Source organism: Theropithecus gelada, chromosome 7b (genome assembly GCF_003255815.1).
Source record: "Theropithecus gelada isolate Dixy chromosome 7b, Tgel_1.0, whole genome shotgun sequence".
NCBI lineage: Eukaryota > Metazoa > Chordata > Mammalia > Primates > Cercopithecidae > Theropithecus > Theropithecus gelada.
In genome coordinates, this window is record NC_037675.1 from 36,197,463 (window position 1) to 36,217,179 (window position 19,717).

At 39.4% G+C, this 19,717-nt stretch overlaps 1 protein-coding gene across 5 annotated transcripts in view; it reads left to right on the forward strand.

Moving 5' to 3' along the window:
- The window catches only part of KIAA0391 (KIAA0391 ortholog), a 149,322-nt gene that overhangs the window by 46,209 nt on the left and 83,396 nt on the right, over positions 1-19,717 (forward strand). For all 5 annotated transcript variants that reach the window (XM_025392345.1, XM_025392346.1, XM_025392347.1 and 2 more), the window contains one exon: positions 7,035-7,142. In XM_025392345.1, the coding sequence (XP_025248130.1) occupies positions 7,035-7,142 (108 nt within the window). The remainder of the gene's footprint in view (positions 1-7,034; positions 7,143-19,717) is intronic.

The following is a 19,717-nucleotide window of genomic DNA, read 5'->3' on the forward strand; positions in this document are numbered from 1 at the left end:
ATTATTTTCCAAAGTAGTTGTACCCTCCTGCATTCCCACCAGCAATGTTTGGAAAGTCCATTTGCTCCACATACTTGTCATGGGTCAGTCTTTTTAATTTCGGCCATGCTAGTGGGTCTATAATGATATCTTGCTATGGTTTTAAATTTGCATTTTCCTAAAGACTAATGATGTTGAGTATTTTATAATAGTTATTGTACCAAAGGTTATTGTTATCATCTTTGTAACACTGATATGATAAGATTATCTAATCGAGAGTTGATACTCAGGTTTTGTCACTTGTCCCAATAATGTCCTTAACAAGCTTTTCCTTCCTCTAGATCCAAACTATGACCACACATTGGATTTAGTTGTCATGTGTCTTTGGTCTCTTTTAATCTCAGTTTTCTTTGTCTTTCTTGGACCTCAACTTAAAAAATAATAATAATAAAGCATAGGCCTATTATTTTGTAACATGTCTCTCAATTTGGGTTTATCTGATATTTCCTTATGATAAGATTTGGGTTGGCATTTTTGGCAAGAATGTTACAAAAATTATGTTGTAACTTTTTCAAGGGCATTGTATCAAGGGCCCCACCTGTGAATATTAATGATGACTTTATATGTTACCCAAGAAATTTATGCCTATTCTGATGTTGCTAAGAATTTTCCTGTTTTCTTCTAGAATTTTCATAGTTTTGGCTTTTAGGTTTATGATCTATTTATGTATATTTTGTGTGTGTGAAGTGAAATAGGGATTGAGGTTCATTCTTTATTTTTTCAACATTTTGCCTTATTAGCTTTTCCTATTTCTTTGATTTCTGCTTATTATTATTCTACTTTGTTTGAAATTTAATTTGCCCTTCTTTTTCCACCTTTTTAAGTTGAAAACTTAGGTCAATTTTTATGACCTTTCTTCTTTTTATATAAGTATTTAAAGCTTTATATTTCTTGCTGAGTACTAGTACACTGCATCCCCTGAATTTTGATATGTAATTTTTATTATCACTTAGTTCAAAATATTTCCTAATTCCCTTTGTAATTTTTTTTGATCCTTGGGTTATTGAGAAGTGTATTTAGGAATATTTGCGGCTTTTATAGATATTTTACTGCTATTGGTTTTTTGTTTAAGTGTATGTGTGTGTGTATCAGCAAATATGCTCTTTAAGATCTCAGTATTTTGAAATGTATTGAAACTTATTTTATGGTTAGTCTATTCTAATACTGCTATAAAGAACTGCCTGAGCCTGGGTAAATTTACAAAGAAAAGAGGTTTAATTGACTCAAGGTTCTGCATGGCTAGGGAGGCTTAGGAAACTTACAATGATGGCAGAAGGGGAAGCAGGCACGTCTTACACGGCAGCAGGCAAGAGAGCATGTGAGAGCACAGGAAAAACTACCATTTATAAAACCTTCAGATCTCGTGAGAATTCACTCACTAACACGAGAACATCATGGAAGAAACCACCCCCATAATCTAATCACTTTTTACCAGGTATCTCCTTCAACACCTGGGGATTACAATTCAAGGTGAGATTTGGGTGGGGACACAAAGCCAAACCATATCAATGGCCTAGCTTGTGGTCTGTCTTGGTAGATGTTCCATGTGCACTTGAATATGTAGTCTGCTATTGTTGGGCGTAGTGTCCTACAGAGACAGATTTGTCTTCTAAGTCCTTACTGATTTTTACCTACTTGTTCAATCAATTATGCAGATAAGGTATTGAAATCTCCATCTGTAATTGTAGATTTACCTATTCCTCCTTTGTTCTGTCAGCTTTTCCTTTATCCACATCTTGAAGCTCTATTCTTATGACTTTGATGTATTGATCCTGTCATCATCATGAAATGTCCCTTCTTTTTGTAGTACTCCTTTTCTTCCAAGTCTATTTTGTCTAACATTAGTGTCACCGTTCCAAGTTTCTTAAACTTACTGATGCATGATACGTATTTTTTCCTACTTTTCACTTCCCACTTTTTCTGTATTAAAGATAAGTACATCTATTATAGATAGCATTTTTTATAAGGTTGGATTTAAACATTTTATTTTGCTATTTGTCTTCTATTTATCCCATCTGCTTTTTGTTCTTCTGTTTCTCCTTTCATGTCTCCTTTTGGGTTAATCCAGTTTCTTTTAATTTTTCATTTAATTCATCTGTTGGCTTTTATCTATACCTTTCTACTTTTTTTTTTAACTTTTTAAAAATTTTATCAGCTCTGACCTACAGATCTACATTATTTTTTAAATGTACGATTTGAACTTTACAATCTGAATCCTTAACTTAATTCAGTCTACTTAGAATTTATATTGAACCATTTCACATGAAATATCAGAACATTATAGCAATAGGATTCCATTTACCACTTCCTGGTCTTTGTGCTATTGTTTTATTGTAGCTTAAAACATATGTTACATCTGTATATGTTTTAAGCCCTATAATGTAGTGCTGTGATAAGTTTTGCTTTAAGTAGTCATATGTCTTTTAAAGAAATTAAAAGAGGAAAAAGTATATTCTTTTTTATAAATACCCACATCTTTATCATTTTATTTTTGGTGTTTTTTCATTTCTTCCAAGTCTAGCTTTTCATCTGATATTATTTCCCCAGCCTGAAGAAATTGCTTTAGCATTTCTTCCTTTCTTTTCTTTCCTTTTTTTTTCTTTTTTTTTTTTTTTTTGTGACAGAGTTTCACTCTTGTTGCCCAGGCTGGAGTATAATGGCTCAATCTCAGCTCACCACAACCTCTGCCTCCCGGATTCAAGCAATTCTCCTGCCTCAGGCTCCTGAGTAGCTGGGATTACAGGCATGTGCCACCACACCCAGCTAATTTTGTATTTTTAGTAGAGCAGAGTTTCTCCATGTTTGTCAAGCAGGTCTTGAACTCCCAACCTCAGGTGATCTGCCCACCTCGGCCTCCCAAAGTGCTGGGATTACAAGCATGAGCCACTGTGCCCAGCCTTCTTTCTCTTTTGTAGAGACAGTATCTTGCTATGTTGCCTAGGCTGGTCTTGAATTCCTGACCTCAAGTGATCCTCCTACCTGGGCCTCTCAAAATGCTGGGATTACAGGCATAAGCCATGGCACTGGCCAGCTTTAGCGTTCCTTATGTTGCAGGCTTGCTGGTGATGAATTCTCTGTTTTCATTTACCTGAATATATCTTTATTTTACCTTAATTTTTTTTGGCCTCAATTTTTAAAGGATATTTTTACTAGATACAGAATTGTGGATTGAAAGCAGTTTTGTGTTGTTGTTATTTTATTTGTTGTCTGTCATCCTTTTAAAGATGTTCTCTGGCCCCATTGTGTCTGATGAAAACTAAACTGTCATTTGTATTATTATTCTTTTTTATGTAATGTATCCTTTTTTTCTGACTGCTTTTAAGGTTTTTCTATTTTTGATTTTCATCAGTTTTACTATGATGTGCCTAGTTATAGTTTTACTTATGGTTTTCTTTGCGTATATTCTGCTTTGAGTTTGCTCTGCTTCTTGGGCAAGTTATGTATTTCATCAAATTTGGGGATGTTTTGGCCATTCAAATACTTTTTACTACTCTGTCCTTTCTATCCTCTCCTTCTGGACTGTAATTACACATGTTAATCTGTTTGATATTGTACCACAGGTTACTGAGACCCAATTCAGCTTTTTGTTTTCATTAAATTGTATAGTTTTTTGTTGCTCTGTCTTTCATGTTCACTGACTGTTTCTTCTGCCATCTCCAATCTGCTGTTAAATCCATCCTATGAATATTTTATTTCACATTTGTGGTTTTTGGTTCTATAATGTTCATTTTGTTAATTTTTCTAGTTTACAATCTCTGTGGAGATTTTCTTTCTTTGCATTCATTATGACTATATTTACCTTTACTTTTTTTTTTTTTTTTTTTTTTTTTTGAGATGGAGTTTCACTCTGTTGCCCAGGCTGGAGCACAGTGGTACAATCTTGGCTCACTGCAAGCCTCGCCTCCCAGGTTCAAGTGATTCTCCTGCCTTAGCCTCCCAAGTCACTGGGATTACAGGTGCGTGCCACCATGCCTGGCTAATTTTTGTATTTTTAGTAGAGACAGGGTTTCACCATGTTGGCCAGGCTGGTCTTGAACTCCTGACCTCCGGTGATCCACCTGCCTCAGCCTCCCAAAGTGCTGGAATTACAGGCATAATTCTTGATTATATTTGCAATAGTTACTTTATAGTTCTTTTCTGCTAACTCAAGCATCTACACTTTGGATTGGTTTCTTTCTTTCTTTCTTTTCTTTTTTTTTTTTTGAGGCGGAGTCTCACTCTGTCACCAGGCTGGAGTGCAGTTGCATGATCTCAGCTCACTGCAACCTTCGCCTCCCGGGTTCAAGCAATTCTCCTGCCTTAGCCTCCCAAGTAGCTGGGACTACAGGTGTGCGCCACCATGCCCAGCTAATTTTTTATTTTTAAGTTAATTTTTTTTTTTTTTTTTTTGAGACGGAGTCTCGCTCTGTGGCCCAGGCTGGAGTGCAGTGGCCGGATCTCAGCTCACTGCAAGCTCTGCCTCCCGGATTTATGCCATTCTCCTGCCTCAGCCTCCCGAGTAGCTGGGACTACAGGCACCCGCCATCTCGCCCGGCTAGTTTTTTGTATTTTTTTGGTAGAAACGGGGTTTCACCGGGTTAGCCAGGATGGTCTCGATCTCCTGACCTCGTGATCCGCCCGTCTCGGCCTCCCAAAGTGCTGGGATTACAGGCTTGAGCCACCGCGCCCAGCCTTAAGTTAATTTTTTTACTTTTAGTAGAGACAGGGTTTCACCATGTTGGCCAGAATGGTCTTGATCTCTTGACCTCGTGATCCGCCTGCCTTGGCCTCCCAAAGTGCTGGGATTACAGGTGTGAGCCACTGTGCCCAGCCAGTTTCATTTTTGTTTTTGGAGATGGAGTTTCTCTCTGTTGCCAAAGCTGGAATGCAGTGGCATGATCTTGGCTAACTGCAACCTACACTTCCCAAGATCAAGTGATTCTCTTGCCTTAGCCTCCTGAGTAGCTGGGATTACAGGCATGCACCACCATGCCTGGCTAATTTTTATATTTTTGGTAGAGATGAGGTTTCACCATGTTGGCCAGGCTGGTCTTGAACTCCTGACATCAAGTGATCCACCCACCTCAGCCTCCCAAAGTACTGGGATTACAGGCTTCAGCCACTGCGCCCAGCCCAGATTGATTTATTTTGAATCCCTTTTTCCTTGACTGTGTGGATCACATGTTTGTATTTTTTATGTTTATTAATTTTTAATTGTGTATCAGACATTGTGAATGACACATTGCAGAGGCTTTAGAGATTATCTATGTTTGTCTGGAAATTACTGATTTTTTGCTAATTTAGTAGGCTGTTAAAGTTCTTTAGACTTAGTCTCCACACTGTCTCCCTTGCAGTGGGTAGCAGCTGAGATCTCTGCTTAGGTCTTTCAAGTCTTTCAGCTGTTGCTTTTTTGCTGGGCTCTTTGGAATCTTCTCCAAGCATGTGCAGATCATGTTTTACCCAAGAATTTGAGGAGATTTATGTGCAAATTTTGTGGTTTTATCCTTTCTAGGATTCCCCATCATTTTCCAGCCTCTGGTTGCCTCAAACTCTGTCTTCTCTATCCTCAAATCAGTAAGTTCTGCAGCTTTCTGCTTGATTTCCAGTTGTTCCTGCTGGTCACACTGTCTGGAGATTGCCCGCTGACCTAGACAAATTTTACCTGGTATAATTCCCTTCTTTTCTTTCCTTTATTTTCCCAAATATAGTGGCATTAAAAAAACACAACCATTTATTACCATTATTATTGTTGTTCTCTCTCGCGGTTCTAGGGGTTAATGAGACTTCGTTGATGGTTCTTGCTTGGGTCTCCTATTGTTGTAGTCAAATAGGGGCTAGGGGTCATCTTGAAATCCCCCTCAGTCTTATCGGTGTGGTAATTGATGCTAGCTGGCTGTTGGTGAGATTCCGTTGGACTGTCAGATGGAACACTTACATGTAACGTCTAGTTGGGCATTCTCAGGATGGCTGGTTTCCAAGAGCAAGCATCCTGAGAGTGAGAGCCAGATGAATGCTGTATTATCTTTTATTTCCTAGCCTCAGAAATCACGTAATGTCACTTCTGCCACATCCTATTCATTGAGGCAGTTACAAAGGAGAGCCCGTATTCAAGCACAGGGTATTAGACCCCACCTTTTGAGAGGGGAGTGTCAACTAATTTTCAGACAGATTTTAAAACTACCAAACCTTTCAAATGTCATGTCCTCTCCAGTTTCTGCCTGCTTTTGCTCATTATTTGGTACTTTCAAATTGCTGGGTATTTATCTAGAATTTATATTATTATCTAGTAATCCAATACAAACTATTCCATCATTACCAGAGGTGGAACTCTCTCCCCTCTTTTTTTTCTCCATAGCATTCTCACATTTAATATTATTTACTTATTTACTTGTTTTATTTTGTGCATCCTCCCACTAAGCTCCATTAAGTGGGATTTTTTTGTTCTGTTTTGTTTTGTCTCTTTGATAAACTGCTAGGCATATAGTAGGTGCTCAGCAAATATTTTTTGAATTAATGATTGACTGAATCTTTACCTCTCCAAAACAGCCATAATAAAAGCTCTTAATGACAAAAGAGGACCTATACGTTTTACAGCCTTGTTCTTTCAGCACAGTTGCAATGGTAGAGTGGCATATCTAAGGTTCACTTCTCCTTGGCTTACAGAACAGGACTTAGAGATTTTGACAGTTCATTCTTATCATAACTATCATGTGGGTTAATTCAGAAGTCTAGATAGGCCAGCTGCAGATCAAATGAAATTACGTATGAAAGTGCTTTGTGAAGTGTAAAGCACTATAAGATTATAAAGTGTGTTAGATAATTGTTTGCAGTTGCATCCATTAGGCTGGCTTTTTCAGATTTAATTTTGAGAATATTCTGTGTGTGTGTGTGTTTGTGTGTTTTTAAGGGATGAATATTTTGAATTATCAAAACAGTAATAAAGTTTACTGCAGTGTGTTGATAATAAAGTCCTTACTAAGTTCTTATTAATGTTTTGTCTGACTTTTCTTTATTAGGAACTTAAGAGATTTGAGAACTTCATAAAATCTTGTCCTCCTTTTGATATTGTCATTGATGGCCTCAATGTTGCCAAAATGTTTCCTAAAGCTCGTGAATCTCAAGTTGTAAGTATAAGTTTTACTTTGTTATTCCACATCTCTAGAAACATTTGTTGTACCCATTTATGACCTTCTTGGGGCTCTTAGCTCCTCAGTTTTTCTTCCTCTAAAACTAAGGTCCTCAGGGTGCCACAATGACCAACTGCATGCTCCCCTAACATTTACTATTTTCATCACAAATAAGTTGCTCTTCAAGGCTGGGAGAAAGCAATTAAAAGTGAGGAATTAAAAGAAAGATTGCAATGCAGGGCCAGATTTTCCTGTTTTGTGTAAAACTAACCTTCTCCTGGGTTTCTGCTTTCTCTTTGGGATCACTCTGTCATTTCCCTGTGGGTCATATTCTTATATTTGAAAATTATCAATATACAGTATCAAGAGATATTAATCACTCGTTACTCACATTTGTTTTTTCCAAACATAGTATATTCATAAATTAACCTAAGCAGTTTTTTTTCTATATGGTAGCCATTTGTCAATTTATAAATGCCCTACTAGTTTCTAATAAGAATATCATTTTTCTTTTTTTTTTTTTTTTTTTTTTTTTTTTTTTTTTTTTTTTTTGAGACGGAGTCTTGCTCTGCCGCCCAGGCTGGAGTACAGTGGCCGGATCTCAGCTCACTGCAAGCTCCGCCTCCCGGGTTCACGCCATTCTCCTGCCTCAGCCTCCGGAGTAGCTGGGACTACAGGCGCCTGCCACCTCGCCCGGCTAGTTTTTTGTATTTTTAGTAGAGACGGGGTTTCACCATGTTAGCCAGGATGGTCTCGATCTCCTGACCTCGTGATCCGCCCATCTCGGCCTCCCAAAGTGCTGGGATTACAGAGAATATCATTTTTCATAGCAGCAATTAGCAGTTACTTTCATCTCTATTTTGTAGATTAAAAAATTGAGGCTAATTTTGTATAGTAAATCTATAGAAAACAGTCATAATATCAAAATTGGATTGTAGAGAGCTCCTGGGTTTCAGACTTGTGGCGCTTATCACTGGCAATCTATAGCCATTCATCTGTAATTAAACTGTGTCTTAAAAATTGCTGCCACTGGCGGGCACAGTGGCTCACGCCTGTAATCCCAGCACTTTGGGAGGCCGAGGCTGGCAGATCACCTGAGGTCAGGCGTTCGAGACCAGCCTGGCCAACATGGTGAAACCCTGTCTCTACTAAAAATACAAAAATTAGTTGGGCATGGTGGCACATGCCTGTAATCCCAGCTACTCGGGAGGCTGAGGCAGGAGAATTGCTTGAACATGGGAGGCGGAGGTTGTGGTGAACCGAGATCGCGCCATTGCACTCCAGCCTGGGCAACAAGAGTGAAACTGTCTCAAAAAAATTAAAAAGTAATGATAAAAGGAGTAATAAAATACATATGTATTATTTTTATATTTGAAATTGAAGCCTATGTAAAATTGAGGAGCCCTAATGGGAAGAATAGATAAATTTGCTAGACAGTTAAAAACAAAACAAAACTAAACTAAAAAACATAAACACTGTTAAAATACAACAAACTGCAAAATGTAGACCGGGCATGGTGGGTCACGCCTGTAATCCCAGCACTTTGGGAGGCCGAGGCGGGTGGATTGCCTGAGGTCAGGAGTTCGAGACCAGCCTGGCTAACATGATGAAACCCCATCTCTACTAAAAATACAAAAAAATTAACCAGGCATGGTGGCACATGCCTGTAGTCCCAGCTACTTGGGAGGCTGAGACAGGAGAATCGCTTGAACCCAGAAGGCAGTGGTTTCAGTGAGCTGAGATCAAGCCACTGCACTCCAGCCTGGGCAACAGAGCAAGACTCCGTCTTAAAAAAAAAAAATGTTTACAGTATGTGACAAAGAGCAGATTTCCTGACTGTATCAGAACTGTTATAAACCTATAAGAAAGAGATGAACCGACTGGGCATGATGGCTCACGCCTGTAATTCCAGCACTTTGGGAGGCCAAGGCGGGTGGGTCACTTGAGGTCAGGAGTTCAAGACCAGCCTGGCCAACATGGTGAAATCCCGTCTCTATTAAAAATGCAAAAATTAGCTGGGCATGGTGGCGGGTGCCTGTAATCCCAGCTACTTGGGAGACTGAGTCAAGAGAATCTCTTGAACCTGGGAGGCAGAGGTTGCAGTGAGCTGAGATCATGCCATTGCACTCCAGCCTGGGTAACAGAGTGAGACTCCATCTCGAAAACAAAAAAGAAAAAGATGGACCATGCAGTGGAAAAGTGGTTTAACTTTATTCATATTTATAGATACAGAGATTAAAATATTTATCTTCCAGATTGGTAGATATTTAAAAGTTGGTAATATTCAGTGTTTGAAGAGGTAGGAAGGATGGTATCAGTGCAGTATTTTTGGTGGATGATTTGTCTATAACTTTCATTATCTAAAATATTGAAATTATATTTTCAGGAACTGACATAGTAACGCTAGTACATAAAGAAATGTATTCAGATATGTTCATTATTGCATTATTGGTAAGCAGAAAAATCTAAACAACCTGAATATCTATCAATCTAAAGCCCAATACATATTTAAATATTCATTTTTGTGAAAAAGGTAAACCTATATGTGCTGCTGTGGAACAGTTGTCAGAATATAAGAAGCAAAATGAAAAACAACATGCTTAGAATTGCTCTACTTATATTAAAAACAAAGCAAAAAATTACCCATCTATAGATAAATGTTTGTTAGATAAGTTTGCATGTGCATGCCCAAAAAATTTCTAGAAGCTTAACACACACACACATGTGCGTGCACACATACACAATTTAACAGTGTAGTTACCTTTGGGAATTGGGAATAGAATACTGTATAAGAGAATGAGAGGATTTCTGATTTTTGTTTACATTTTTTGAATTTTCTTTTACCATGAAAATTTTAAAAATATCAGGAAAGGAAAAAGGTTAAAAAACATTCTTGGTAAATATTTTAAAATAGTTTTGTAATACTCTGTGTCTTGTGGATACACAATAATTTTTAAGTCATCTCCCTGTTGTTAGACAAATGAGGCTTTCCATTTTTTACTATGATAAGTAATGCTTTGGAAGACAACCTCTGTGCATGTTTCATAGGATGTCTTTGGAATAGATTTTCAGAAACAGGACTCTTTAGTCAAAGAGTATGTGTATTTTTAAAGATCTCACTATATATTGCCAAATTGCTTTCCAAAATGATTATAATAATTTATACTACCAGCAAAAGTGTATAGGGGTGCCTAAATATAACACATTTCTTTAAGGTTACTTATTACATGATTGTTTCAGCCACTCACCTATGCCATGAGTCCGCTAAGTGAAAAGGACTAGACGGTTTTTTCCTCATTTTTTAGGTCAAACAGATTTTTTTAAATTGTGGGACAAACTTTAATGAAATAGTTCCAGAGAGGGAATATTCTTCATTGTCTTTTATGTACTTATCTTTCTCTTAATACAATTACCTTTAAGTGTACATAAAGGAAAAATTAGGAATTTGAAGTTCCAAAGTCTTAAGGTTTTTCCATCTTTGAAGAGATTTCCAAATTTTTTTTTTCTGTGGAATGATGTACGTATTATTTATGCTCTTCCTGTAAACTCTCTGCATTATATGTTACACATTTTTCTCAGTCCTTTTACATTAATGGTTGATTATATATCTAGTATTATTCTCTGTAAGTTCATTAATGAGAAAATAACTTTTTTACATTCATTGTTTAAGGAGTAGCACCATTATCACATATCTTGATCTCAGAACCTATAGCTTAAGGGTGATAGAGATTAAGGAACTAAAAAAAGAAAGTTCTAGTTGTGAATGTATTTTATTTTCTTAATTTTCAGATGAATCTTTTTTATATTTTAATTTTTCTGAAGTCTGAGTATATGCTATAATTAATGTCAGTAGAAACTTGCCAGCCACCATGTAGAGATTTATTGGTGACTGTTACAGCCTGGGTGTGTACAAAATTAGCTATATATAGCATATGTCTATTCATCTGTTTGCCACCTCAGTTGAATTAGTTGTATTTGTAGCTCTACACACTGTTACACTGTTTAATTTTAACCTAAATCTTTTTTTTTTAAACTTTTATTTTAGGCTTGGGGGTACATGGGAAGACTTGTTACATACATAAACATTTGTCAAGGGGGTTCGTTGTACATATTATTTCATCACCCAGGTATTAAGCCCAGTACCCAATAGTTATCTTTTCTGCTCCTGTCCCTTCTCCCACACTCCCCGTCAAGTAGACCCCAGTGTCTGTTGTTTCTTTATTTGTGTTCATAAGCTTTTATAATTTAGTTCCCACTTATAAGCGAGAACATGTAGTATTTGGATTTCTGTTTCTGCATTAGTTTGCTAAGGGTAATAGCCTCCAGCTCTGTCCGCGTTCCTACAAAAGACATGATCTTGTTCCTTTTTTGGCTGCATAGTACTCCATGGTGTATATGTACCACATTTTCTTTATCCAATCTGTCACTGATGGGCATTTAGGTTGATTCCATGTCTTTGCTATTGTGAATAGTACTGCAGTGAACATTCGTGTGCATGTGTCTTTATGGTAGAATGATTTCTACTCGTCTGCGTATATACCCAGTAATGGGATTGCTGGGTTGAATGATAGTTCTGCTTTTAGCTCTTTGAGAAATTGCCATACTACTTTCCACAATGGTTAAACTCATTTACACTCCCACCAACAGTGTGTAAGTGTTCCCTTTTCTCTGCAACCTCACCAGCATGTATTATTTTTTGACTTTTCTTATAATAGCCATTCTGACTGGTGTGAAATGGTATCTCATTGTGATTTTGATTTGCATTTCTCTAATGATCATTGATATTGAGCTTTTTTTCATATGCTTGTTGGCCACATGTTTGTCTTCTTTGGTGAAGTGTCTGTTCATGTCCTTTGCCCACTTTTTAATGGGGTTTTTTTTCTCTTGTAAATTTGTAATTTTAACCTAAATCTTAACTTTAAATATTTGCCAAAGGTTTCCTGGCAATGTAATAAAAAACAGTGGAAATTGACACTTTTCTAAGACTAAGGTACAGAATTTTAAAGCAAGAGGAGGTTGTTATGACTGATTTTTGCATTTTGAAAAGTTGTCACTGAGCCTGCAAACTTCTACCTGCCAATACCTTCCCATAGACATTCAAGCAAAGTTGACTAACTTCCAGAATGGCATAATTCAAAGAAAGAAAAAGCAATGATCAAATGTGAAATACAGGTAAGCTCCAGTATTTTTCAACCTGTCTTAGTGTCATGCTGTTGGTCCTAAAAGTGTTATAAAAGTGAAGATGAATAGCACAGGCTCTAAGGACAGTGGTATGTAATGTGTCACCATGAGGATGTACAGAACTGTTATGGCCAAAAGTGATCTAGAACAAACAGCCTTCAACTCAGATATGAAAGTGTATACTTACATGTTAATTGTGATTCCAAAACAAGGTTATGGTATGGAACTATATGGATTAATGTATGATTTTGTTGGTTACTGAAATAGTATACTTTTTTGTTTGTGTTTTTTTGCTTAAAAGTTATTTATTCCTAAATCAGTGTTTCATCTTATAGTTTCTGGCGTCTTAATAATGAGGAAGTATGATTACAAGATGTGCTAAGTGGAACTGTGGACTATAAAGTCCCTGGGCTCAAGACACCCCCCAACCTCAGCCTCCTCAGTAGCTGGGACTACAGACACGTGCCACCACATCCAGCTAATTTTTGCTTTTTTTTTTTTTTTTTTTGTGGAGACGGAGTTTTGTCATGTTGCCTGGGCTGGTCTTGAACTCCTGGGCTTAAGCAATCTGCCTGCTGTGGCCTCCCAAAGTGTTGGGATTACAGGTATAAACCACCACGCCAGTAGATTTTGCTTTTGACACAATTGGAGACTTGGCCAAGTCATGTCTCAATTCTTTAATGTTGGAATTTTTTTTCTTTTTTATTGGGAAATATAATATTTATATACCATAATATTCATCCTTTTAAAGTGTACAATTCAGTGGTTTTTACTGTATTCACAAAGTTTTGCAATCATCACCACTATCCAATTCCAGGACATTTTCATTTTCCTTGAAGAAACCTCATACCCATTAGCACCAACTCCCAATTTCTTCCTCCCCTTGGTCCCTGGCAACCACTAGTCTTCATTCTGTCTTTTCCTTTTTTCTTTTTTTTCCTTTTGAGACAGGTACTTGTGTTGCCCAAGCTGGAGGGTAAGGGTGCAGTCATATCTCACTGCAACCTTGACCTCCTGGGCTCAAGTGGTCCTCCTGCCTCAGCCTTCCAAGTAGCTAGAACTACAGGCACACACCACCAGGCCCAGCTAATTTTATTATTTATTTATTTATTCATAGAAACAGGGTCTCACTGTGTTGCTCAGGCTGGTCTTGAACTCCTGGCCTCAGGCAGTCCTCCCAAAATGCTGGAATTACAGGTGTGAGCCACCATGTCCGGCCTTCTTTACATCTTTATGAATTTACCTATTCCAGACATTTCATATTTTCACTTAGCATAGTGTTTCAAAGTTCATCCATTTTGTAGCAGGAATCAGTATTTCATTCCCTTTTATTGCCAACTCGTGTTCCATTGTATGGATATGCCACATTTTATTCATTCGTTCTGTAGTTGATGGACCTTTGGGTTGTTACCACTTTTTGGCTATTATGAATAATGCTACTATGAACATTTGGGCACAAGTTTTTATGTGGACATAGGTTTTCATTTCTTTTGGCTATGCACCTGGGAGTAGAATTGGTGGGTCATATGGTAACTTTGTGTTTAATCTTTTGAACTTCTCAACTGTTTTCCAAAGCAGCTGCATCATTTTGTATTCTCATCAGCTGTGTATAAAGGTGCTAATGTCTCCACATCCTCATGAACACTTGTTATTTGTCTTTTTGATTATAGTCCTCCTAGCGGGTGTGAAGTGGTATCTTTTTTTGTTTGTTTTGATCATGTAAGAAATGCAGGAAGTAGTATCTTTTAGTTTTTTTAGTTTTTTTTTTTTTTTTAGATGATGGAATCTCACTGTCACCGAGGCTGGAGTGCAGTGGCATGATCTCAGCTCACTGCAACCTCTGCCTCCCGGGTTCAAGCAATTATCATGGCTCAGCCTCCTAAGTAGCTGGGACTGCAGGCATGCGCCACCATGCCTGGCTAATTTTTTTTTTTTGGAGTAGAGACGGGTTTTCGCCATGTTGGCCAGGCTGGTCTCAAACTCCTGACCTCAGGTGATCTGCCTGCCTCAGCCTCCCAAAGTGCTGGGATTACAGGTGTGAGCTACCTCACCTGGCCCAGTATCTTGTAGTTTTGATTTGCATTTGTTAATGATGCCTGATGTTGAATATCCTTTAATATATTTATTGGCCATTTATATATCTTCTTTGAAGAAATGTCTTTTTTTTTTTTTTTTTTTTTTTTGAGACAGAGTCTTACTCTGTCGCCCAGGCTAGAGTGCAGTGGCGCGATCTCAGTTCACTGCAACCTTCACCTACCAGGTTCAAGTGATTCTCCTGCCTCAGCCTCCCGAGTAGCTGGGATTACAGGCGTGTGCCACCACGCCCGGCTAATTTTTGTGTTTTTGTTAGAGACGGGGTTTCACCATGTTGGTTAGGCTGGTCTTGAATGCCTGACTTCAGCCTCCCAAAGTGTTGGGCTTACAGGCATGAGCCACCGTGCCTGGCCAGAAATGTCTATCTCTTTGCCCATTTTCAATTGTTTTTTGTTATTACTGTTGAGTTGTAATTTTTTTTTTTTTGAGACAGAGTCTCGCCTTGTCGCCCAGGCTGGAGTGCAGTGGCATGATCTCGGTTTACTGCAACCTCTACCTCCCGGGTTTAAGTGATTCTCCTGCCTCAGCCTCCTGAGTAGCTGGGATTACGGGTGTGCACCACCATGCCCGGATCATTTTTGTATTTTTAGTAGAGACGGTGTTTCACCATGTTGGTCAGGCTGGTCTCGAACTCCTGACCTCGTGATCTGCCCATCTTGGCCTCCCAAAGTGCTAGGATTACAGGTGTGAGCCATCACACCCAGCCGAGTTATAATTTTTAACTATATACCAAATATTAGATCTTTATCAGATATATAATCTGTAAGTATTTTTTCCCAGGCTTTGGATTCTCTTTTCAGTGTTTTGATGATATCCTTTGAAGCGTAGAAGTCCAATTTATTTTTTCTTTTGTTGCCTGTGCTTTTGATGTCTAATCTAAGAAATCATTGCCTAGGGGCCGGGTGTGGTGGCTCACGCCTGTAATCCCAGAATTTTGGGAGGCCAAGGCGGGTGGATCAGAGGTCAAGAGATGGAGACCATCCTGGCCAACATAGTGAAACTCTGTCTCTACTAAAAATACAACAATTAGCTGGGTGTGGTGGTGGGTGCCTGTAGTACCAGCTACTCACGAGGCGGAGGTTGCAGTAAGCTGAGATCGCGCCACTGCACTCCAGCCTGTCGACAGAGCAAGACTCTTTCTCAAAAAAAGGAGGAAAATATTGCCTAATCCAAGGTCATGAAGATTAATGCCTTTGATTCTTCTAAGAGTTTTATAGTTTTATTTCTTGCACTTACAATGTTTGCATTCTTAGGGAAACAGTTCAATCTTGAGTACATGATAAAGCAACATAATTTAGAATATACTGAGATTAAAGGGGACTAACCTTCACCCTGTTTATTTGTTTAACCTGTAAATCTAGGCAGACTAAGTCTTGCTACTTATCTTGTAGCTGTTTTTCAAGTGTAAATTTATTTTGCTTAAAGTATTTTTGTTGTTGTTGTTTTTAGAGATGGGGTCTTGCCATGTTGTCCAGGCTAGTCTCAAACCCTTGGGCTCAAGTGATCCGCCTGCTTCAGCCTCCCAAAGTGTTGGGATTATGGGTGTGAGCCATGGTGCACAGCCTGCATGAAGTAATATAATTCCCTGGTTTCAAATTTTGAGAAAAAGAAAAATTCTGAGCTTTTTTTTTTTCTTCTTTTTTTTAAAGAAGAGGGAAGGGTTCTGAATGACTAGCAGATTGATTGTATAGCCTGCATTTTAAGAAGAACAGTTGTAGAAACTTGGCAGGGAATTATTAGGTTGATTCAGTTACTGTTTCTTGAGCCCCTGCCAGATACTGTTTTAAGCTGTGAGAATATGACCATAGATCAATAACAGGAATGCTAGGCACAAGGTTAGGCTAATGGTTGTGTTATCTAAACAAGAAATGCATATTGTGCATCCTGTTGTCTATTAACAATGATTCTTGTGTTTGTGCTTGACTCTTTTCCTTAAAGATTTACTTGAATTGTCAGAATAGAAAATAATATTTACCCAAAATACATGAGATAAGATTTTTTAAAAAAATAAGCATTGCAGGCCAGGCATGGTGTCTCATGCCTGTAATTCCAGCGCTTTGGGAAGCTGAGGCGGGTAGATCCAGAGGTCAGAAGTTCAAGACCAGCCTGGCCAAGATGCTGAAACCTGTCTCTACTAAAACTACAAAAATTAGCTGGGTGTGGTGGCACTTGCCTGTAATCTCAGCTACTCGGGAGGCTGAGGCAGGAGAATCACTTGAACCCAGCGGCAGAGGTTGCAGTGAGCGGAGATCACGCCACTGCACTCCAGCCTGGGCGACAGAGCGAGACTCCGTCTTAAAAAAAAAAAAGGGCCGGGCGCAGTGGCTCATGCCTGTAATCCTAGCACTTTGGGAGGCCGAGCTGGACAGATCATCTGGGTCAGGAGTTCAAGACCAGCCTGGCCAACATGGGGAAACCCCATCTCTATTAAAAATACAAAATTAGCCGGGCGTGGTGGTGCATGCCTGTAATCCCAGCTACTTGGGAGACTGAAGCAGGGGAATCGCTTGAACCCAGGAGGCGGAGGTTGCAGTGAGTCGAGATCGAGCCATTGCACTTCAGCCTGGGTAACAAGAGTGAAACTCTGTCTCAAAAAAAAAAAAGAAGTATTGCAAGTACTTTTAGTATTTAGTAACATTTAAATCTCTAGAATATGTTGTAATTTTGAAGAAACTATGACTAAATTTATTTTATTTTTTAAAAATTTTTATTTATTTTTGTTTTTTTTGAGATGGAGTCTTGCTCTGTCACCCAGGTTGGAATGCAGTGGCATGATCTTGGCTCACTGCAACCTCTGCCGCCCACGTTCAAGCGATTCTCCTGCCTCAGCCTCCTGAGTAGCTGGGATTACAGGCACGTGCCACCACATCTGGCTAATTTTTGTAATTTTAGTAGAGACAGGGTTTCACCATGTTGGCCAGGATGGTCTCGATCTCCTGACCTCCTGATCTGCCTGCTTGGCCTCCCAAAGTGCTGGGATTACAGGTGTGAGCCACGGCACCAGGCCGACTGAATTTGAAAGTATTAGTTACAGACCCTTATATTCTGCTTGAGTCAACTTTTATATAGCACTTGAACCAACATCTCTTCATCATTATCTGTTGCAAGGTATTTTAGATTTTCTTGGATTGGATTTCTTTCTTTTTTAATTTAATGAACTTAATTTTCCTAGAGCAGTTTTAGGTTCATGTATTCCTTTTTATGAACAGCCATTTCCGTACATGTTATTTGGACTCTTACAAATACTTCTGAACAAAGCCAGGCATGGAAGCATGCACCTGTTATATGATTTGGCTATGTCCCCACCCAAATCTCATCTTGAATTGTAGCTCCCATAATTCCCACATGTTGTGGGAGGGACTTGGTGGGAGAAAATTGAATCATGGGGGCGGTTTCCCTCATACTCTTCTTGTGGTAGTGAATAAGTCTCATGAGATCTGATGGTTTTATAAGAGGTTGCCCCTTTCCCTTCTCTCATTCTCTCTTGCCCACCGCCATGTAAAACGTGCTTTTTACCTTCTGCCATGATTGTGAGGCCTCTCAAGCCACGTGGAACTGTGAGTCCATTAAACCTCTTTTTCATTATAAATTACCCAGTTTCGGATATGTCTTTATCAGCAGCATGAAAACAGACTAACACAACCTGTAATCCCAGCACTTTAGGAGGCTGAGGTGGGAGAATCACTTGAGCCCAGGAGTAAAAGACCAGCCTAGGCAACATAGCGAGACCCCATCTCTACAGAAGATCAAAAATATTAGCTGGGCCGGGCGCGGTGGCTCAAGCCTGTAATCCCAGCACTTTGGGAGGCCGAGACGGGCGGATCACGAGGTCAGGAGATCGAGACCATCCTGGCTAACAGGGTGAAACCCCGTCTCTATTAAGAAATACAAAAAACTAGCCGGGTGAGGTGGCGGGCGCCTGTAGTCCCAGCTACTCGGGAGGCTGAGGCCGGAGAATGGCGTGAACCCGGGAGGCGGAGCTTGCAGTGAGCTGAGATCCGGCCACTGCACTCCAGCCTGGGCAGCAGAGCGAGACTCCGTCTCAAAAAAAAAAAAAAAAAAAAAAAATATTAGCTGGATGTGATGGCATGCACCTGTGGTTCCAGCTTCTCAGAAGGCTGAAGCAGGAGGATTGCTTGAGCCCAGGAATTCGAGGCTGTAGTGAGCTGTGATCATGCCACTGCACTCCAGCCTGGACAAGAGTCTCAAAAACCAAAACCAAAACCAAACAAAAACAAAAACAAAAAACGAAAAAAAAACTGGAGTGGGTAATTGGCACTACTATCCACCAAATTGCTCAAGCCAAAAACCAAGTATTCCAGACAGCCACAATTACTCTTTCTCTCTACCCCCATATCCAGTAGACTGACAAGTTTTCTTGGTTTTAACCCCCCAAAATATCCCATAGTCTAGTCGCTTCTTTCCATCCCCATTTACATCATCTCTCACCAAAACTCCTAAGTGATCTCCTTGCTTTTTTTCATGCTTGCCTCAATAACTTCCCATTACACTTAGAATAAAATCCAAGTTCCTCATCATGGATTACAAGAACTCTCATTATCTGGTCTTTACCTCTCTTTTCAACCTCATCTGGTTTTTTCTCTTTGTCTTTCACTGAATTATAGGTATACTAGAATTTTTCCTGTCCCTCAAACATGCTGAATTTGTTCCTGCCCCCAAATCTTCGTACTTGCTATTTCTTTAGTATTCTTCCATCTTCAAATGGCTGGATTATTATCAGCACCTCAAAGGTTTTTCTTGATTCTTCCAAAGTAACCTCATTCTGCCTCATCATTTCTTTTTTTTTTTTTTTTTTTTTGAGACAGAGTCTCGCTCTGTCGCCCAGGCTGGAGTGCTGTGGCCGGATCTCAGCTCACTGCAAGCTCCGCCTCCCGGGTTCCCGCCATTCTCCTGCCTCAGCCTCCCGAGTAGCTGGGACTACAGGCGCCCGCCACCTTGCCCGGCTAGTTTTTTTTTTTTTTTTTTGTTAGTAGAGACGGGGTTTCACCTTGTTAGCCAGGATGGTCTCGATCTCCTGACCTCGTGATCCGCCCGTCTCGGCCTCCCAAAGTGCTGGGATTACAGGCTTGAGCCACCGCGCCCGGCCCTGCCTCATCATTTCTATCTGTATTTTCAGTTACATCAGGATTGCCAAGTCTAGCCCAGGAACTAGAGATGAGTTTCAACATGGCAATGCAAAACTGTCTTTGCCTGGATTCTCTTTTTCTTTCTTTTTTTTTTTTTTTTTTTTTTTTTTTGAGGGGGGCCTCTTCCTATCCCCCCGGCTAAGGGACGTG